We start from the raw sequence: 19,268 nt of genomic DNA on the forward strand, positions 1-19,268 counted from the left end.
AAACTTTATAGAAGGAAAGTGTCATTATCCCTTATATTAATATGTGATACAACAAAAATTGGTACTACATGCTATTGTTCGATAAATTTGAATATGTACATTCTCCGACAACTTTTTATCAAGAAATTTCGACATTTTTGTAATATATTTATTTCATATGGTACAGTTATCCCAAATGTCATAATCGATGTGAAAGAGACCTAACTAAATGCTATATCCAATGATAGATGTGACTCTACACTATACTCGTACATACACTCAGTAATGTGAAATCATGTTTCTTTCATTTTGACAGAAAACCAACACATGAAATCAAATATGAATGGATTTAGCTATTCACAAAGAACCAAAACTCACCAAGAATTTTCCGTAAACAATAAACATGGAACCTCAAACAAAAGACAACGAACAAGACCACGTTTGTCGCTGTTGGAACGAATAAGCGTTACAGTGGTCCCAGAACAACTATCCTCATCCGCAATATGTGTCGTAAAAAAACATCAAACAGGTGCAGAGAACTGCCAAGTATCAAACACATAATAAGTCGAGAAATGGGAGAGAAATAGATATAGCTAATTCCAAAGGCATATATTCACAAAGACGATGAACGGGACTGAGATGAGAATTTGAGAAAAACTGAGCTTCTCTTGTTACTACTTTGGCAAGAAAAATCTTGACAGGCAAAGGTAACTATAGTACACTCGCCATCAAACATTGATGGCAACAGATGAAATACAAGAAAGAAAATCAAAGAATAACTTATCTAGACGAAGACATAAATTCTGAACCTTTTGCCCCCCTAAATTGTGAGTTCGCCATAGTAGAAGCAAGCAGTGGACCTTCTATCATGAACTTCCCTAGCAAGCTTATCTGGAGAAGTATGAACCCAAAAAAAATGTGTGCCCAGTGATGGTAAAAGCAAAACTCCCACAAATTTGTTTTGTTATGGAGTCCTCCAACCATAGTAAGAAGCCCGACTTCCTTTCTACCACTTGCGAGTTCAAATAATGCATCACTTGTCAAACGATAACTTATCTGGCTCGCTCTGGAACAGTTTTTTCCTCAAAAAGCTGCCACTAGTGTATATATACAACTGGACATCAAGAATTGCCAGCAACCTCTGCAGCGCGTTGCCTCATCATTTCCATAACAGCAGCCCTTCGTCGAGAATCGGACTGCTGTTGCAGCCTTCTCATATGCTCCTTCAAGTCTCTGCACCAAAAATGCTTGAATTGATGAATATGATCATTTCCATGAAAATATTAGTTTTTTTCACGAGGATGAAAGTAAGTTAAGATATGTGGGAAGACGCATTTGTCAAAGTCCAAAGAGATTCCTGAACAAACCTGCATCGTGGGACGCTGCATTCAGATTCCTTGCACGCTCGAGCATGAAGCTGAAGGAGATACCACATTTTCTTACACAGTAGACAACCTCCAGAAGCACGCACTTTGCACAACATACCATGGCGGAAAAGTCCCTTCACCTTGCGGCAATTTGGATATTGACAATGAGGAGAGCGACACTGAGAGGCGTGAACCAGGAGATCAAGCATCTTTCTCAGCTGCAAAACAAATAACGGAAGTCATATCTCATCCAAAGAAGTTGAGCTTCCACAGAAAATGTGTAGTGCTTAGTTCAACGATAAATTATTTGATGGATCATGATCATAACCACGTAAAGAAACGAGCATTCCACTTGGACTGCAATTGTTAATCCACTTCGGATGCCTTTTACATATTAATCATCTTAAAGAATTAAACGTCACTCAGTAGTGCTTTAATTAATTATTTTAATGTAGAAGTGGATTTCAACCAACTGAAAGTTAAAGTAGATGAGTTGTCAGTATTAAATGTTCATCCAATTTACATCTGTACTCCAAAATTATCACAGCCAGCATTTCATGCAAGATGCTGCTTAGAACATCATGGATGAGTATTCTTGAGCAATTAGATTTTTAACCAATTATATACTTTATTACCTTTCTTTGGTTAAGGAGAAAGAGTTATGAAGAAGCAACAAAATAGCAGACTGGAAATCCATATTCTTGAGGGCAAACAGATAAGGTTATAAAAAATAAAAGTGGGCGACCTTAAATGCTTGAAAACAAAGATAAGTACTAGATACCTGCATAACTCGTAATTGCCTGGCTTCTTTGTTCTGTGCATCACGATCATTTGATGGATGATTAGTTAATTTATGAGGATGATCGATTCCTCCATCCTTTTGGTAACATGTGTTGCATACATCATAATCAGGGCATGTCTCGCAGCGCCAACCTTGCCCAGTTTCTATATCAAGGTGACATACATTGCATGTTGTCACAAAAGCTGGGGCAGTAGGATTGTGAAGATGATAGAGGACCATCATGGAGGAATGCTTAGCTCGACGCAGAGTATCATACTGATAATGGTTTCCTTGACAAAGGCTGAGAAACGCCTGTCTGGTGTCAAAGAATTCACTCTCAAGTATCTCATCTTTGTCTTTGGTATCGTCAGGGACACCAGTGATTTCAACCTGCATGTTCATCAATTACTTACTCCAAAAGCTAAATCAATTTGAAACGCACGAGAAATGCAAAATTGCGAAAACCAAGTCAACCAAAATTGTAGTCCTACAGACTTACAGGATAAAGCGTATGTTTATCCTTCTGGTTGATAGGATGTCTTTCTCTGTCCTCGCGTTTTCTCTCAGCATCATAGCACCTGAAACAAAAGATAGGTTTCATTAGTGTACTGCAGGATGTACATATTATTCAAGGACATGACTGATGAAGCCTAGACAAATCTATTTGCTCCATCAACTTTTGATCAGCTAACTTGGAAGAGTTCCATAAACTTTCAAGCAACAAATTATCTTTATATAGTAATATCAACTGTAGCAAGGAAAACTACAAAAAATAACAAGTAGAAAGTACTCAAACATAACAATTATTGCAAGCTGATGCAACTAATCATACTTAACATCATATCATATGCAAAAAGGGGGATTTTTGAAGGCACTGTTTAGCACTTCTCTTTTCATTCTTACCAGCCGTAATTATATTAGAAGCAAAAGGAAATCTATATATAAACAGAAACATGGTCCAATGTGATAGAATTTTACATTTAAGAGAAATAAGTATCGCTAAGGGAGTATCAGAATTCATAATAGTTATTACATGTATAAAGACCGATCCATTTGACCACAATGTTAATCATACTGCGGTGAACTACTAAAAGTTTAACTAGCAACCGTTTCAATTATTTAAAACTCTGCACCTTCGATTCTGTCTCCTAATTCCCTTATCTCATATTGAAGAATCAGCTCACTCGCAAAACCATTAATTGTGAGCAGCTTATAATGGTGCACAAACAACGCAAGAAAAAAGATTCTCTCAAGGATGCATGAAATAATATCGCATGGCATAACCAACTTACTCCACTTCCAGCCAGTCGATGGTTGTCGATTAAACTTAAAAAGCACTACTATTTAATAACATAAAAGCTTGATAACACTACTAAATCACCAAAACTAGAAATAGAATAGTATTTAGGAAAATGACATACACATGAAAAGGATTTACTATGAACCCCAAAAAGTTAGAAGAATCCTTACTTGTCACATAGCTGAAAATTTTTGCATTGTTTGCAAACCCAACGATTTCCAGAGACCATCAGGATGCAGCAATGCGTACATGCATGCTGTAAGTGTACCATGATGAAGTCCTCCTTCATGGGAGATATTGTTTCACCGAGCTACATAAACAAAGTAACCTTGAGAACCAAGAAACGGAAGCAGCAGCAACACTTCTACTTTAATATGTGCCGGGAAGAGAGAAGCACAAAGAATGAAATAAAGGCGTAAGGCGCAACATAATAAACTAAAAATTGTATATGTAGGTAATCCACTTAAACTTGTGATATTGCAGGATAATAACAACAATATCAAAATTGATAGATGCTAAAATAAAATTATCCCTGCTTATAGCACTGGAAAATACAAGCAAACTTTGAGAATTTGACAGCAAAATTACTTTGTGCATTAACAGCAAATCCTTTGATGCATTTCCAGAAAGATCAGTTTGGCCAGATGCCTTCAGAGCTCTTTTCGTGATCGTCTTCTTCATAGTTCCCTTCTTATGCTGTTTTCTCCCGTCCTCTTCTTGCTGTAGTTGATAAATCATGTCCTCTGCAGCACCAGGCCAATAATCTCCATCAAAGTATGGCAACCGAGCTGCAGTTACCTTTGCTTTACATTCGCCGGTAGACACAAAGAAATGGTCATAGAGATTAGTGAGGTCAACTACAATATTTTCCTTTGCAGCTTTTCTTAGCATGGACAAGTACCTGAAACCACCAAAGCGACAATTCAAGTGAAATAGTGGGGCATATTAGCTCAGAACTCATAACCAACAATCTCATAATCAAACAACCACCAAACTTACCACTCCCTAAGTTTATCTGACTTTGGTGTCTTCTGAATTTCTGGGTGGCAATACAAAATGTAGTCTTCCCCTTTCAATGGAGGGCAAGCCCATATATAACAGCTAGTGAAACCACGTTTTTTGCAGTATTCTAAGTATCCAATCTGAAAATAGAAGAATATTATGGATACTTGCACCAGAAATTGCAACTCAATATCTTGCCAATACAGAGGATGATAGCAATAGCAAAAGAGCAATGGGTCCAGAAACTTGCCAAAATTTCATGGTACACAAATGTCCGCAGAGCTTCTCCAGTCACTGCTTTAACCTCCGGCCTGAAATACTTAACTGAGTCCAGGTAAGATAGGTAGACTCGGCGATGATTAGGCTGCTGACATTCGGATCCAAATTCTTGAACATACATCCCAAATAGGCAGACTTCAACACCTTCAATTTTCTGAAATAATAGTACTACCTGGAAGATAGAAACCATTTGTACTATTACATAAACTAGATTTCCTTTGTTAAACACAAGATATCTAAGGAGGCATTTTAAGAGAACAAATCTCCAGTTAACTATTTACTGTTTGGTTACTCAATCTTCTGCAAACCTCTACCCACCCCATGACAATAGATAACAATATAAACGACAAGAATACTAATAATAAGAGGCCCAACCGGGAGACCTGATAAAGTTCAACTCAGTTTGTCTAGACTTCAATTCTCAAATAGAATCACAAATTAACAGCTTCCCCATTGATACAACTTTTGATATGCAGGTTCACATTTTTTTCTAGAATTAGAAGCAGCACCAAATGTAACTTATTCACACTAAGACTCTTCTAGATTCTTTCACATAAAATAAACTGAATGAGGTACTAGACTTCCAAGTTTGGTGGTCTTAATTGATATATGCACATAAGACGGACCTTAGATTTATATGGGTATTCTGCAGGATAATTTTCCTCTTGGAAAATTTCAAGAAACCGCGGTTTAACTTCCAACTTCTTGTCCACTGATGACACCACTCTTATAACAAGTGCTTCTGCTCCTGGCACCTGCCAAAGTTCATATAATAATAACAACAATCACATAAACTACAATACTAAGAATGAAATGAATAACATTACTAAATACGCACAGAATCAGTTAAAAATACTTGGTTACAACGGAAAAATAAATCCCAAAACATCTTATCCAATTTGGTATGCAAATGCACCTGGTATAACCATTTGATTTCTCACCTGTGTCTAGCTTCAATATTATTCGCAACTGGTGGAACTCTTCTTAATAGTTTCAATTCCAAAGTTTTTAAAAAAATGTGAAAATAATTAATGATATAACTTACAAAGTCAATTGCAGAATCCATTAATCATATTTAGGATAGGAAATAGGAAAGAACACAAACTATAATAGTTTGTGTGTAAATATTAAAGGATAAAATAAGAAAACGATACTTCATTAAAAAGCAGCAGACTTGTAAATAATTTTTAAGAAGCGATCCTTCGCAGAATTGGAAATCTTGCAAGTTTTACCACAAAATATCAGCTTATATGTTTCCTTAGCATCTCTCCAACGCATTGATAACAACTCTCAACATTGAAAAGAAACACATCTAAAGCAAACACCTCAGTTGAACTATCCTTCAAGAAGATCACAAAAGGAAAATGCATCACATAGTGCACACGAGTAACGGGGTCACCTCATCATAACTTTTGCCTTGAAGCCTTGCTCTGTCCTGCCTTTCTTGCTTGAGCTTTGCAAATAATCGCTGCTCCATGTGATCACTCAAAATTGTTCTAGGCAAATCCTTTGCTCCTAGAACAGCACTCTGCGGTAATGGCACACGTTCACCTCTCTCAACTTCTTCTATATAACAATTTGGACAAGTGTACTCAGCTTGTCCACCATCATTTCTTCTACCATTGAATAATGCACAAATTTGATGCTGCCACGCTTCACACTTGTCACATTGGACCCACTGCAAGAAAATAAATATTAGTATCTCAGAGGACTATGTGTCATGGGCAAAACAACATCTGTATATGTTAAAGTGGCATACCCATTCTTCAGTTTCCTCATCATTTTTCTTTTTCTCCATCCTTGCCTTTGGAAGAGCACTTCCATCAACTACAATGGTGTCGCCACGAGCCTCATTATAGCACGGAATGCAAAAGTAATGACGAGTTTCACCAGCTCCAACGGTATAATACATAGCATTCCTTTTAATGCGAGCACCACAAGGTGTACAATATATAGGGGGTGGTTCAAAGGTAAGCTTCTCGACTGCACATAACTGGCAAGAGTTTTCACTCATTGAATGCTCCATCGCTTGATTCTTTTCTGCTTTTGCTTTGCTCTGTGTAATACAACATGTAAATTTCATCAAAACGGTGAATCATACCTAAGAAGTGACTTTCTTGTACATCAAGCTTCATGAGAAGGTGAAGGCATAACTAGAGAGATAAAAAGAACCCAAAAGGAGCTTAAGCAAGAGAAGAAAGAAAATAGATAAATCATAACATAAAATGCTCCAACAACTTTCAGGAAATAATATAAAAATAAAAATGCCTGCTCGCTTCTACATCTATCAACTCAGTTATGTAAAAGCCAGAAAATGAAACTTGACTAAATTTAATGTGAGTTCATAAATTGTCTAGCTTTCTGGAAACAAATGCTTCACTCCAAATTTTCCATTCCTGGTCGGCTGCATGTTAGACTTATAGTTTATGTTGATGATAAAAATATTTGATGAAGATGCTTTCACTTTCACATGCAAATACTAACATACGGGGCCTTCTATGGCCATGAACTGCATACATGCATGTCCTTATCAATCAGAACAAAAATGCAGCCATCAACCCCATAAAATAAACAACACATAATGCTAACCTGGCCTACCCACTGTCTAAGACCTGTAATATGCTGCCGGACTTGTTCAGGAGTGAACAACTCTGTCAATGATACTCCCTTTATTTTCGGCTTGCCAGACTTGGACGTGTTCTCAGAATGTAATGGTGGATTTTCCATCTTAGACTGTCCCATTTCCTTCTCGGCTTTAATGACTTCCTGTATTCCAAATCCAGTAGAGTTTAGTTTTGCAGTAGGATCACCTTCTGGCCTCTGGATGTAGGCATCTTCCAAGCTATCCTTCTTCATTTCAATCATTTTGGAACTTAATTGTCCAACACTTCCTGAAACTTCCATTTTCACTTCATTAATTTCAGATTTTCTTGGAATATGAGGATCATGATGCTGTTCAGAATGCTGGGCATCCTGGATTGGAGGTTCTTTTATAGTGGACTTCAGTGCAACAGAAGCTCCACTTTCAGAGACAACAGACTGAGCTCCCTGTTCAATTTTCATGCGTTTAATAGAAGGCTGTAGATCTTCAGGAGTTTCAGCTATCATTTGGCTCGTCTTCGGGGTTGATCTTCCAGAAATTTCAGCATTCTCATATGATTTACAGGAACCATTGACAGAACCAGGCAACCCTGAACTGAAATCAGGACGAGCAAGTGCCTTTAATTGCGCCTGTTGCACATAATTCTTAACTGGAATACAAACAGGGCAGCTACCATCACGACAGCGCCTATGATGATTTACTAAAACTCTAGTAGCGCAGCAACGAGGATAAGAACACTGAAATACATTGCAATGTTCCATATGTCTCAATAGTTTTTGAACCGTCAAGCAGTTCGGCTCTTGGCATTTCCCTTCTGGAGCAGGACATCGACGAGCATGCCGCAAAAACAAGAGCCACCGCTGTTGGTTCTTGAACTGCCTTTCACGATTAAGGTTATTAGATCGAGATATGGCATTACTTGTTTTCGGAGCTTCTGCTGATCTGGGAGCATCTGATTGACCAATTACTGATTCTTCAGAGGATAAATTATTTAGCTGAGCTCCATCTTGCCCTTGCCCTGTTAATCTGTGATGAAATTCATCTTGCACATTTTGATCATGTGGGAGTCTCCCTGATACAAGAGATACATCTTGGGAATACCATTGACCACGCAATGTGTCATCTGGTTGCATGCCACTAGCAAGACCGCCAAAATCACTTTGAGGGTTACCAACAAATTGTTGCGGATGCAACAACTGTTGCATCTGATCTGAAGTCTGAGTTAGTGATGAACTCACATCCTGTGGACCAACTGGATGCGGCAGCAACTGAGTACCTCTTGACCGGTCCTCCATAGGGTTCTGTTGGAACTGACTCTGCATATCAGAGAACTGGAAGGGGTCAGAGACTTGTGAATGTAGAATTTCATCACGATGCTCAATCCCATGGGCAGACTTTGCCTCAGAAACTATATTGGATGACAGCTGAGATTGACCAAATGTATCATTCTTTAAGAAAACCTGGTTTTGAGTTTGCTGCCTTTGTGGGACCTGGTGCTGGACAAGTTGCTGGCGCTGAAACTGGTGAGACGGCTGTTGAAATTGTTGTTGTTGATGAGGTTGTACAAGATTTTCTCTCACTGAATACTGAGGGTGATAATTCATTTTGTCTGATTGATCAATTGGTTGAGGCTTCATAGTCGTTACAGAGTGTACATTAGGCTGATTATTAATCATCAAGGGTGAGGTTGCTTTTTGCATAGATTGCATTGATATCACATTCAAGCTCTGATTGTTCATCAGAGACCCAACAGATGTCGCAGAAGCATACAAGTTTCCAGACCCTGAAGCATCGGCAGCACCCATTCCATATCCATCACCTGTAAAGTAGAACAACTCCAGTAAAAATAAAATGTAAAAACCTCCATTGACATAAAATACACATATTATTGCACATTGTCTATTCTGCATTTGCATTTGCAACCACACACATGCACAGAAGAAAGGTTAGGGTCTTCAAGAAAGAATCAGTACCCTGCATTACTGGTCGCTGATGCTGGTCAAAGTGTTGATGCAACGGTTTGGTGGAGTTTCCATACATTGTTCCAGATAAATAGCCTTCGGTTGTTCCTGGACCATTCATCATGGACATATTGTTTCCCACCATTCCCAGCCCTCCGTTCAAGGGCCCATTTGATAATCCATAAGACTTTTGCTGCAATGTAGATCTTATTTCACCACCCATATGCCCACCAATATTGTGTAACATACGACTGTTTTGACCACCAACGTGCTGCTTTTGTTGCATAGGCTGTGATACAATTGAAGAGTCAACAGCTGGAAATGCACCAACATTACTGGATGACTCCATATTCATGAATGACTGGTTATCAGCATTGTTATTTACGTCATTATTACTAGAACTACTAAATCCAGGAGTAGGGATCATCTGACTTGTCATTCTCTGTCCACCCATGGATGTCATCATGTTATTTCCACCAGAATTGACTGAGAAAGCAGAAGATGAGTGCTGATATCCACCGGCCAAAGCTCCTGAAAGAGATATTCGTGAGGCAAGAGAGGAAGGGCAAATCTAATCAATGCCACAGCAGAAGACTAAAAACCTACTATCAGATGAACTAAAAGAACCCCCATATACATTACCAGAAGACCCATTTCCTGTAGGCAAGAAGTTCCCTGAATTCGCTGTGGAGGACGCAATTGTGTTTGAGCTATTATTGACAACCAAAGAGCTGTCCACAGATGGAGTCCCAACAAGGCTAGAATTTCCAGTTTGTTGCAATCCAGGGGTCGGAATCATTGTACCAATAGACACAGAGGGGTTAGCATGTGAGAACTGCTGGTTGTGATTACTCATAGGTAGACGTTTAATTAGAACATGCAAGCGACTTTCGAGAGTTGCCAGGTTTAGATACTCCTCCTGGTAAAAGAAAAATCAAACCAAGTAAGGGCCTGATGGAAAGTAATCCTTTAATACGACTGTCTGTTATAAGCACTTCAACAATCCTATAGAATTATAAAGCTAGACCTCATGAAAAAGTATAAATTCAATTAGAAACACTTTTATGTATACGTTCTAGAAAAAGAGCATATCTTATTCATAAAAGTAGAATAACAGAATGAAAATCTATCACACCGTTGTCGTGGCACTCTTGAACAAAGCCTCTTCTAGACGTTTTACTAAATCAATCATTTTTTTGTTGGGCACCTCATGAGATTGTTGGCGCCGCTGCATAAGAAATTCCCATCTGCAAAACAGCAAAGGTAAAACTTTAGCAGCATTTACCACATATGCAATCATAATAAAAGCAGTGCTTCTATGAAGTATGGCAGGCACTTAATTCCTGAAATATCAAAAACTTTACAAAAGAAAGATAGAGAAGAGGGAAGTTAAAAAAAATTCAACCAGGATAGCAACAGAGGAATGTTATATATAAAGCTGCAGAACTTGGATGCACATATGCTATATCGTGTTTTATAATTGACAAAAAATGTCTTAGTATGGTAATTACATAAAAGGAATGCCAAAACAAGGGTAGACAAGTCAAAGCTTACCATGAACAGGACTTGATAGTACATCAGGTATTTTATTCCTTAATATTGTTAGTAACAAAGAAAAGGTGATTATATTAAGGTCAAGCAAGACAAGTCAAAGCTTTCTAATTAATGTAACTTGGTGCCCTTTCAACATCCAGTTTTGTGTAACTTCAATTGAATTAGACAAGAAGAACACATAAATCCTTTTAAAGCGGAGAAACTACCAGGAGAAATAAATACTACTGCATCTTTAAACATAGATTTTTACAGAACTTGGTTTGCATTAATTTTTTCCTTTTTCTATTACATAGGAAATCGTAAATATGGCTGAAAAAGAAGAATCATGAATTAGTTATCTATAACAATCATCACATGACCATATGCCATTGAAGGCCATAAATAACAAGAAGACAAGAAGTCGTACATCTTTTCTTGCATATATCTGCGTGTTTTAACGTATTCAGGGTCAGTATTCAGGACACCACGATGGATACTGGGATTTTGCATGGGATTTCCATTCTGCTGCGGCAGCCCAGGCAACATAGTACCAGCTTGGTTTGGTACTTGTCCAGATATCTGCCCTGAATGGTGCGTTTGCAAATTCATTTTTAATGTGCGGTAGCAAACATGCACTTCGCAAATTTGAAATCAAACTTCCACCATGTAGACGTACAAACCAAATTAGCTGGACCAGTACGTCTCCATCCAGTCAAGTCCTGCCCAAAGTGCACAGGGAAAATGGTCCAAATACCTGTAAAGGCAAACCATAAAATATGAAAAAGAAGGAAGTTAGAATGAGAATCCACATTCAACTGAAAATTTCGCAAATTTCATTATGCATGCAGGCTTCTTCTGAATGTTCTGGGCAGAAAAGGCAGCAGGACAGTTTTACTGAATATGTTTAAACCAAAGGGACACTGATGCTAAATTGCAAATTTAAACATAATCGCATACTCTTTAGTCTGATGTGCACTGTTCAATTAGCTAGTCTCATATTTCCAACTGTCAAAGGTCGCACAAAATCTCTGTAAGATGAGAATTCCACCAATCATCCATAGAAAATTTCCCACTTTAGTTTCAAGCAACTCTTGTCATTCCGTTTCCAGGAAAAATACTAACTATACCATTCTCTGCCTCGTATCAAAGAAACACAGGATGTTACAATACGAAGTCGTATTTGAAGAAAGATTTTAATTTGAGGTAATATTCATCTGAGACCAGCTTCAGACAAGGTAAACCCACATTCATATGTTCCAAACAAAATAGAATGCTTCTAGGTGTCAGAACTCAAATAATAGCCACAGAATCAAACAGAAAACCAATCCTATCAAATCATTCTTAACAAACTGCTAACTACAAGCCCTACAAGTTCCACTGTCAACTCATCATATCCTCTCACCAGTCAGAAGTACAAAAAACAAACTCCCTAACTTAATATAGAAAAGACAGGTGATTTTGAAGAATATGGGACATTGGACTAAAAATGCAGTTCACAGGCATAAATGCAAATCCTGCCAGCACATTAGCAGCTACATCAGTTACACTGTCGAAGGATCAATGAAATAACAACAAATACTCCAAAAAGTTTTCACTTTACCAAGCAGGTCTGATGTCCATCTATTTCTGAGCAAACGAACTAGCATTTGATCTCCAAAAACTACACAATAAGAATACAAAAGAGTGCTAATTTCCTTACTAGAATCCTACATTTTAACTTGTCCAACATAAAACGAATACTAAACCAAAATGCTCATAGCATTGAATCACCGAGAATCTTGATCACATGCATAGCAAAATATAGAGAGTGCAATCAAGCCCGCCCACAAAATGTGCTGGGTGAAACTAATTGCACAAACGCGATCAACCCAAAATCGTGTAAATTTAAACATGCTAGGGTTCCATCAAATTGGGGGAATTCAATCTAAGGCATCATCAGTTCAGATTAAATACAAGTTGGATTCTCAAATGGGGCTAAAAAAAATTCAATTAAGGATTGAATCAAACCAAAAGGGCAAAATCCAGTGACCCACACAAATCAAAGACAGCCCAAAACTGAAAAGCGCAACGAATAGGCACCGAGATGAGCAGAACGAGTCAGGAACGACCAATAGATAAGCCGTGAAGAGCTCAGCAGGCAGCTAATGGCGGCGCCGAAGCTTGAACGGCGTCGTAAGCAGTTCTCGTTGGAGAACGATGATTTGCAGAAGGAACGGGGTTGATTTAGGAATTGGGCGTTTTGTTAATTTCTGAGTATAGTGGACCGTATTTAACTTGTCTTCTTTTCCCCTTTATTTTTAGTATACACTTTTGTAATTTCAATTATTACCAATGTAACACCTTTATATTGAAGAAATAATTATACTTCCTTCCCTTAAGGTTTGGTATAATTATACGTAAACTCTGTGTAATTTAAAAAATTACATTTAGCATTTTTGAAATTTGCTCTAATATAACAAATAAGTCCCTTCATTAATCAGGAACTTGAGGATATTAACAAAAAACCCGAAAAAATATATAAATATTAACTTCTGATTAATTTATACTGACTTATTACAAGTCAAATAAAATTTTTTTATAACCAAATTACCCTTATACATCTTCACACGTTAATGCATGTGAAAAGGCATATTTTCACCTAAAGGTAGTTTAATCCAAAAATAAATTACTTAACCAGCAATAAGTTAATAATCAGTCAATTGATGGTAAATATCAATTTTTTTGTTAATATCAGTAAACTCAGTGAATTTTGACTAACGGAGAGACTTATTTGCTAGGCGAAAACGCTATATGTAATTTCTCAAACTACAAGGAGTTTATGTGTAATGACACGAATTTTAGGATAGTTGAGTGTAACTATCCCTATTATGAATTGGCCCCAAATTTGAGAACTTATATCATTTTGACCCCTTTAAATCTCTATACATATTTTCAAATGCCCCCAATGTTGAGACACTTTTTTTAGTTTTACCCCCCATAAATCTAACAAACAAATTATCCCCCCCTCCCCCCTCCTCAATTATAGAGATTGACAAGTTCTCTCAATATGTAAGCTGAATCAAATAAAATCGTATAATAAAATCATCTTTCAATTATAGTCGAGTAAATTGATTTTGTTTAGGTATACATTATATTTGTCGTTCTCTTTTTATATATATTAGGCTCAAAAGTGTTCGAACTTTTGCTTAAAGCTCGAGCGTCATTTGAATACTTGGAGTTAAGTTTGAGTATACTCAAATTATAATTTTCAAGAAAATAAATAGTATAAAATCTATGGCTCAGTTGATGCCACCCATTCGAGTGCCCACCTAACTCGATGGGTGCTTGACATGTGGTAAAAGCGCACTTTAATTTTACTTTTACCTTTTTTTCTTCTTTATTGTTCTTCAGCCACAATAATAAACTTTTTATTCCAAACTAAACTAGTAAGTTTCTACGATTTAAATTTGTTTTTTTATATATATATATCTTATATCCATATTTTGTTTATATATTTAACTTTTCACAATGAAGACACATATTTATTTTTACCTAACACATAAATTATCTCTATTTTTTATTACCAAAATTTCACCAATGGAAGTTATATCATTTATTTTATGGTGCGTAAAATATATTATTTTTTTATGATGAGGAATTATTAAAATTGATAAAATACTTCATATGCATTTATTAAATTCCACTGAATATTTCAATAAAATATTACAAACTCCTTAAAAGTTATTTTAACTTGATTTCTTATCTAAAAAGATAAAATAAAAAGGAAAGAAAAATTAAGAAGACTCTCAGTTTCTTTTTTCTTAATCTTATTTTCTTTTTAATTTTGGATAAAAATAATGGATACAAAATATAGATATAAGATATATATATATATATGTATACAAATTAAATATTAAAATCAAAACTTTACTTCTTGTTTGTTATTTTAAATTATTGATAAGTAACAGAAAAAAAATAGTACAAAATTAATCAATAAATACATGTATGTAAAAATAATATTTTTGTATTTTAGGTACAATTTGGTAATTGGAAGCCAAAAATCGAAAATGAATTGAATACCAAATGGGATATTTTCACTTTTCATATTCGAAGTATATACCCCCTTTTCAATTTTAATACCCCATGTTTTCAAATCATCAGATTTGTTACCCAAAGTATTTTATTTTCATCCACCTGAGTATCCCCGTTTATTTTATTAAACCCAATTTTGGATGAAAAATTTAGGCGAGACCTCGCCTATGTAAAGACATGTTTGGCTTTCATTTTATTCAATACACAAACAAAATTCTATTTTGATTCATTTCGATTTTAATTTTATAATTGAGGACAATAATTTAAAAACGATACATATTTAATTGAATTTCTATAAAAAGTTACCAATTTTACTGGAAAAAGCACATGTTTTATTTTTCTCTTTTCTTTTTGCATGGGCACAACCCAAATATTGTCATACTCAATTTATCGAGGGTTTACGATATAATTTTTCATACTTTTCTTTTAATCATTTTAACAAATGATTTTTTTTTTTGGCTTTTTTTGATACAAGTTTTTTTTTTCATGAATGAACTACAGTGGCCTATTTATAACTTTAAATTTTGGGATGAACCAATTGAATATAACGCAAGACCGAACAGAAGCCAAAAAATGGTAATAAAACGAATTAATTGAATCAAGAATATTATTTCTGGTATTCTCATTCAATTTTCAGAGGCAGATATCTCTGACGAAAGTCGTAATAAACAACTTTCGATAGCAAGCTAAAAATAATACTAGAAAGAAAATAAGGAGATACTAGATTTGTAGCGAAACAGACCACCTTGCAAATAGTTGCAAAAACAAAAAGCTAAGAGATTAAAAAACAAGATTATTTAATTAGAGGAAGAAAAAAAAGAAAATATAATTAATATAATATTTTCGAAAGAAAAAGAATCCTAATCAGAAGGGCAACCTGAGGAAAAGTCTAACTTCCAAGATAAACTTAAAAATATCGAAGAATATTTTGAATATTCATCAACCTCTTTTTAATCGGAAGAAGAAGAACACTCTTGTTCATGTAAACAGGAAAAAACTAAGAAAAATCCACATCAAGAATTTTATGAATTAACGTCTAAATTCAAAGAAATGAGAACGATTCATTGATAATCATATTATTGAGTTACTTAGACAAATCAAAGATCCTGAACTCAAGTAATATATCCATGACATCCAAAAAGTTGTATTACTTTTTCCTCATTATCAAGTGCAATAGATTTTTTAGTAGTTTTTACTATCTACTTAATTTTCCAAAAGTCAAATCTTCCAAAATTATAAATTAGTCAGGGATTTACTTTAGGAATTATTCATTTATTTTTTAGATGCAACAATAAAAAAATTATAAATAACCAAAAATTGTCAGAAAACCATCCCTCATAACAAACAGAGCACTAGCTTAACTTATACCAATAGAATTAAAGCAAGAATCCTGATGAGCTTGAAACGAACCTTCCAACACCAAAATAGCTTGGGCCTCTGGCGAAAAGTTCCCCTCCATGCTCCATACCCGTTCAAGGATTTCCTGAGCTGAAGTAGAAGAATTTTCGAATAACAACCTATTACGTGCCCCCCCCCCCCCATAAAAACCAACAAATAAGCAACGCATGGACGAAGCCCAAATCATCAAAATTTCGATACAGACCACGAAAGCAGGCCTTAGGATCAAACTGATCGACAAATATCACGGACTAAGGGAGATGTGAGAGGGCCCAGACAAGGCGGGTGAAATGGCATCGTAGTAGCAAATGAAGTAAGTCAATGCCCTCAACTCAACACCAAAGATACACCACGCCTTTAGAAACAACTTGTCGTTCGAGGTTGGAGGACGTAGGAAGCGAATCTCGACATACCCTCCAACCAAACAACTTGACTTTTGGGGGTACGACACCGCTCCAAATGAATCGCCAACTATCAGATTGTAGTTTCGATACATACGGGCAAAAATAAGAGTACGCGCTTTTAATCGAATATCGCCCTTGCTTCTCATAGTGCCAACACAATTGGTCTGAGTTACCATCGGCTCTGGTGATCCTCGACAATAGCCTCAACATCATCAACCCAAAAACAGTGTGAATCAAGAGCACAATCCATCACCCATCCACGTCCAATAATGTATCCACCATAGTTTCCTCGCGTGGAGTATTGGGCGTGGGAATCACCTAGAAAGACAGGGTCCGTAGAATCCACCTATCCTTCCAAATGCGAATGTTGCGGCCAAACCCAGGATATCACCTTGACCCTGCTACAATCAAATCTCACGCCTCAAGGATGCTACGCTAGGTGAACGAACTCCTTGGACCTGCCACCGCGTTAAGAACATCTGTAGAGGGGAAGTATTTTTGCTTAAGCATAGAGTCCGGATTCATGATAATTCTCCGCAATTGTTTAGCCAACATTGCTCGATTAAAATCCCCCAATACCTAAACCCAAGACCTCCCTCATTCTTACTAGCACATAACTTCTCCCATGAAATCCAGTGAACCTTCCTAGAATCTCTATTATGCCATAGAAAATCAGCCATCATGCTCCCAAGCTCTTGACAGACGATCGCGGGGATGAGAAAACAACCCATCACAAATGTTGGCATAGCCTACACCATGGATTTAAGCAAGCCCACCTTTCATCTTGCCATAGATTCTTGCACCGCCAACTCATTGCCCACACTTTATCTTTAAGATTTTCAAAAACTTCTTTTTTGGAACATCTAGACCCCAAGGATGCTAGCAAGGTCTTCTTGAAGTTCACCAAGGACGTTGCCATTAATACAATCGAGGACTTTTCAAACTCACCATCAAACCCAAAGCCGCCTCAAAGTCCCTCAGGATCCGCCCCACACATTGCATGGCATCATGTGTAGCTTGGCAAAAAAAAAAAAAAAAATAACGTATCATTAGTGAAGAGTAGATGAGACACTCTAAGGTCACGCTGACCGGCAGCTACACTACGGATCTCCCCAAGCGTTATTGCCGCGGAAATGAGGTGACTGAGAGCCTCTGCACAAAAAAAGAACAAATATGGGGAAAGGGATCCCTTTGACGGAGGCCCCGTTGGGGGTGAAGATAGCCAAACTTTTGACCATTAAGTATAAAAGGATAAGACACAGTAGACACACACAAATGAATAAGAGAAATAAACCAAGTGTGGAAGCCTAATTTAGCTAGATCCCTATCAAGGAAAGTCCATTCCACGCGGTTATAAGCTTTGCTGAGATCCAACTTGAGCGATGCATGACCCTTCCATACCCATATCTTGTATGTGAGGTAGTGATTCAACTCGTAGACCACAAGCACGCTATCAGTAATGAGCCTACCAGGAATAAATGTTGACTAGGACTCGGATATAATATTAGGGAGAATAGGTTTCAATATATTAGCAAGCATTTTAGAGGCAATCTTATAAGTAATATTACAGAGGCTAATAGCGCAAAAAGTGGCTCATATTTTCAGGAAAAACACACTTAGGAATCAGATAATATAAGTGTAATTAAACTTGTCATCAAAGCGCCCATGATTCAAGAAGTCAAGAACAAAGGAAATAACCTCCGGCCCTACAATATGCCAATATTTCTGATAAAGGATTGGGGACATCCTGTCAGGCCCTGGAGATTTATAAGAGTACATTTCAGAGATAGCAAGCTTTACCTCTTTAGGTGAGAAGGGTTGGATAAGCGTCTCATTCATATTCTCGCTAACTCTCATCGTCCCCCTAAAACCTTGTCAATAGCCTCCTCTAATGGCTTAGACATCTGGAATAAATCAAGAAAATAAGAAGAGATAATATGTTGAATACCTTACCAAGAGCAGCACTGGTTACCATCCTGATTTTGAATATGAGAGATGGAATTCTTTCGTTTCCTAGCACTCACCCTCGCATGGAAATAAGGAGTGTTCATATCCCTCTCATTAAGCCACTGAGCCTTTGGTTGCTGTTTCCATAGAATTTCCTCTCGCGTTAATAGCTCTTCTAACTTACGATGCAAGCGCCCCCAAATGACTCCATCCCCTTCATAATTTCATTAAACGGATCCTTAGTAAGAGTCGCTAATCGTGTTTCAAACTCATTGACACATCTGCTCACATGGCCGAATCTCATTTTGTCCCACCTAATTAGCTCCTCAAGTACTCCTCGCAAGCGCTGCAAGATTCTAGCCCCAACATCTCCTGTTACCTCACGGCTCCAAAGGTCTTGGATGAAGGGCCTCACATGTTCTAATGGTGAAATTTTGATTTAACAAGTCATCTTGAAATTTTAGCAGCAGAATAAATATGTTGTAATGGTGAATTCTTCATTTAACAAGTCATCCTGAAATTTTAAAACACATTTAACAATGGCAAGAACTTCTTTTGCAACAGTAGCATAATTTCGTTGGGCTACCTTCCATTTTCATGAATGAAGTCTAACTAAACATTCTTGTTTATTTCATCAATTTATT

The 19,268-nt window shown here is 36.9% G+C and overlaps 1 protein-coding gene and 1 long non-coding RNA gene across 9 annotated transcripts; both read right to left on the minus strand.

Annotated features, from left to right (window-relative positions):
* Window positions 1-569: 569 nt before the first annotated feature.
* Window positions 570-13,064, minus strand: LOC105167446 (histone acetyltransferase HAC1). 8 transcript variants are annotated; one of them, XM_088883323.1, is made up of 19 exons: window positions 12,405-12,464; window positions 11,481-11,558; window positions 11,232-11,388; window positions 10,407-10,518; window positions 9,914-10,190; window positions 9,284-9,802; window positions 8,771-9,129; window positions 7,298-8,626; window positions 6,468-6,764; window positions 6,108-6,386; window positions 5,335-5,463; window positions 4,680-4,880; window positions 4,427-4,569; window positions 4,016-4,328; window positions 3,598-3,737; window positions 2,627-2,705; window positions 2,128-2,517; window positions 1,347-1,564; window positions 570-1,212 (listed from the first exon to the last, which is right to left on the minus strand). In XM_088883323.1, exons 1-19 carry the CDS (start codon window positions 12,448-12,450, stop codon window positions 1,101-1,103), a joined length of 5,178 nt encoding a protein of 1,725 aa, XP_088739449.1. In that variant the 5' UTR covers window positions 12,451-12,464; the 3' UTR covers window positions 570-1,100. The 8 variants fall into 8 exon arrangements, with proteins under 8 accessions (XP_088739449.1, XP_020552151.1, XP_088739448.1 ...); XM_020696492.2 differs by lacking the exon at window positions 12,405-12,464 and adding an exon at window positions 12,913-13,064 and having other exon boundaries at window positions 7,298-9,129; XM_088883322.1 differs by having other exon boundaries at window positions 7,298-9,129.
* Window positions 13,065-16,159: 3,095 nt separating this feature from the next.
* On the minus strand, window positions 16,160-19,033 carry LOC148787099 (uncharacterized). The gene is made up of 2 exons (XR_016066676.1): window positions 18,702-19,033; window positions 16,160-18,581 (listed from the first exon to the last, which is right to left on the minus strand). It is a non-coding gene; the product is annotated as an uncharacterized LOC148787099 (long non-coding RNA).
* Window positions 19,034-19,268: the final 235 nt, after the last annotated feature.

Source organism: Sesamum indicum, linkage group LG8 (genome assembly GCF_026168435.1).
Source record: "Sesamum indicum cultivar Baizhima isolate 11 linkage group LG8, ASM2616843v1, whole genome shotgun sequence".
In the NCBI taxonomy this organism is placed as follows: domain Eukaryota; kingdom Viridiplantae; phylum Streptophyta; class Magnoliopsida; order Lamiales; family Pedaliaceae; genus Sesamum; species Sesamum indicum.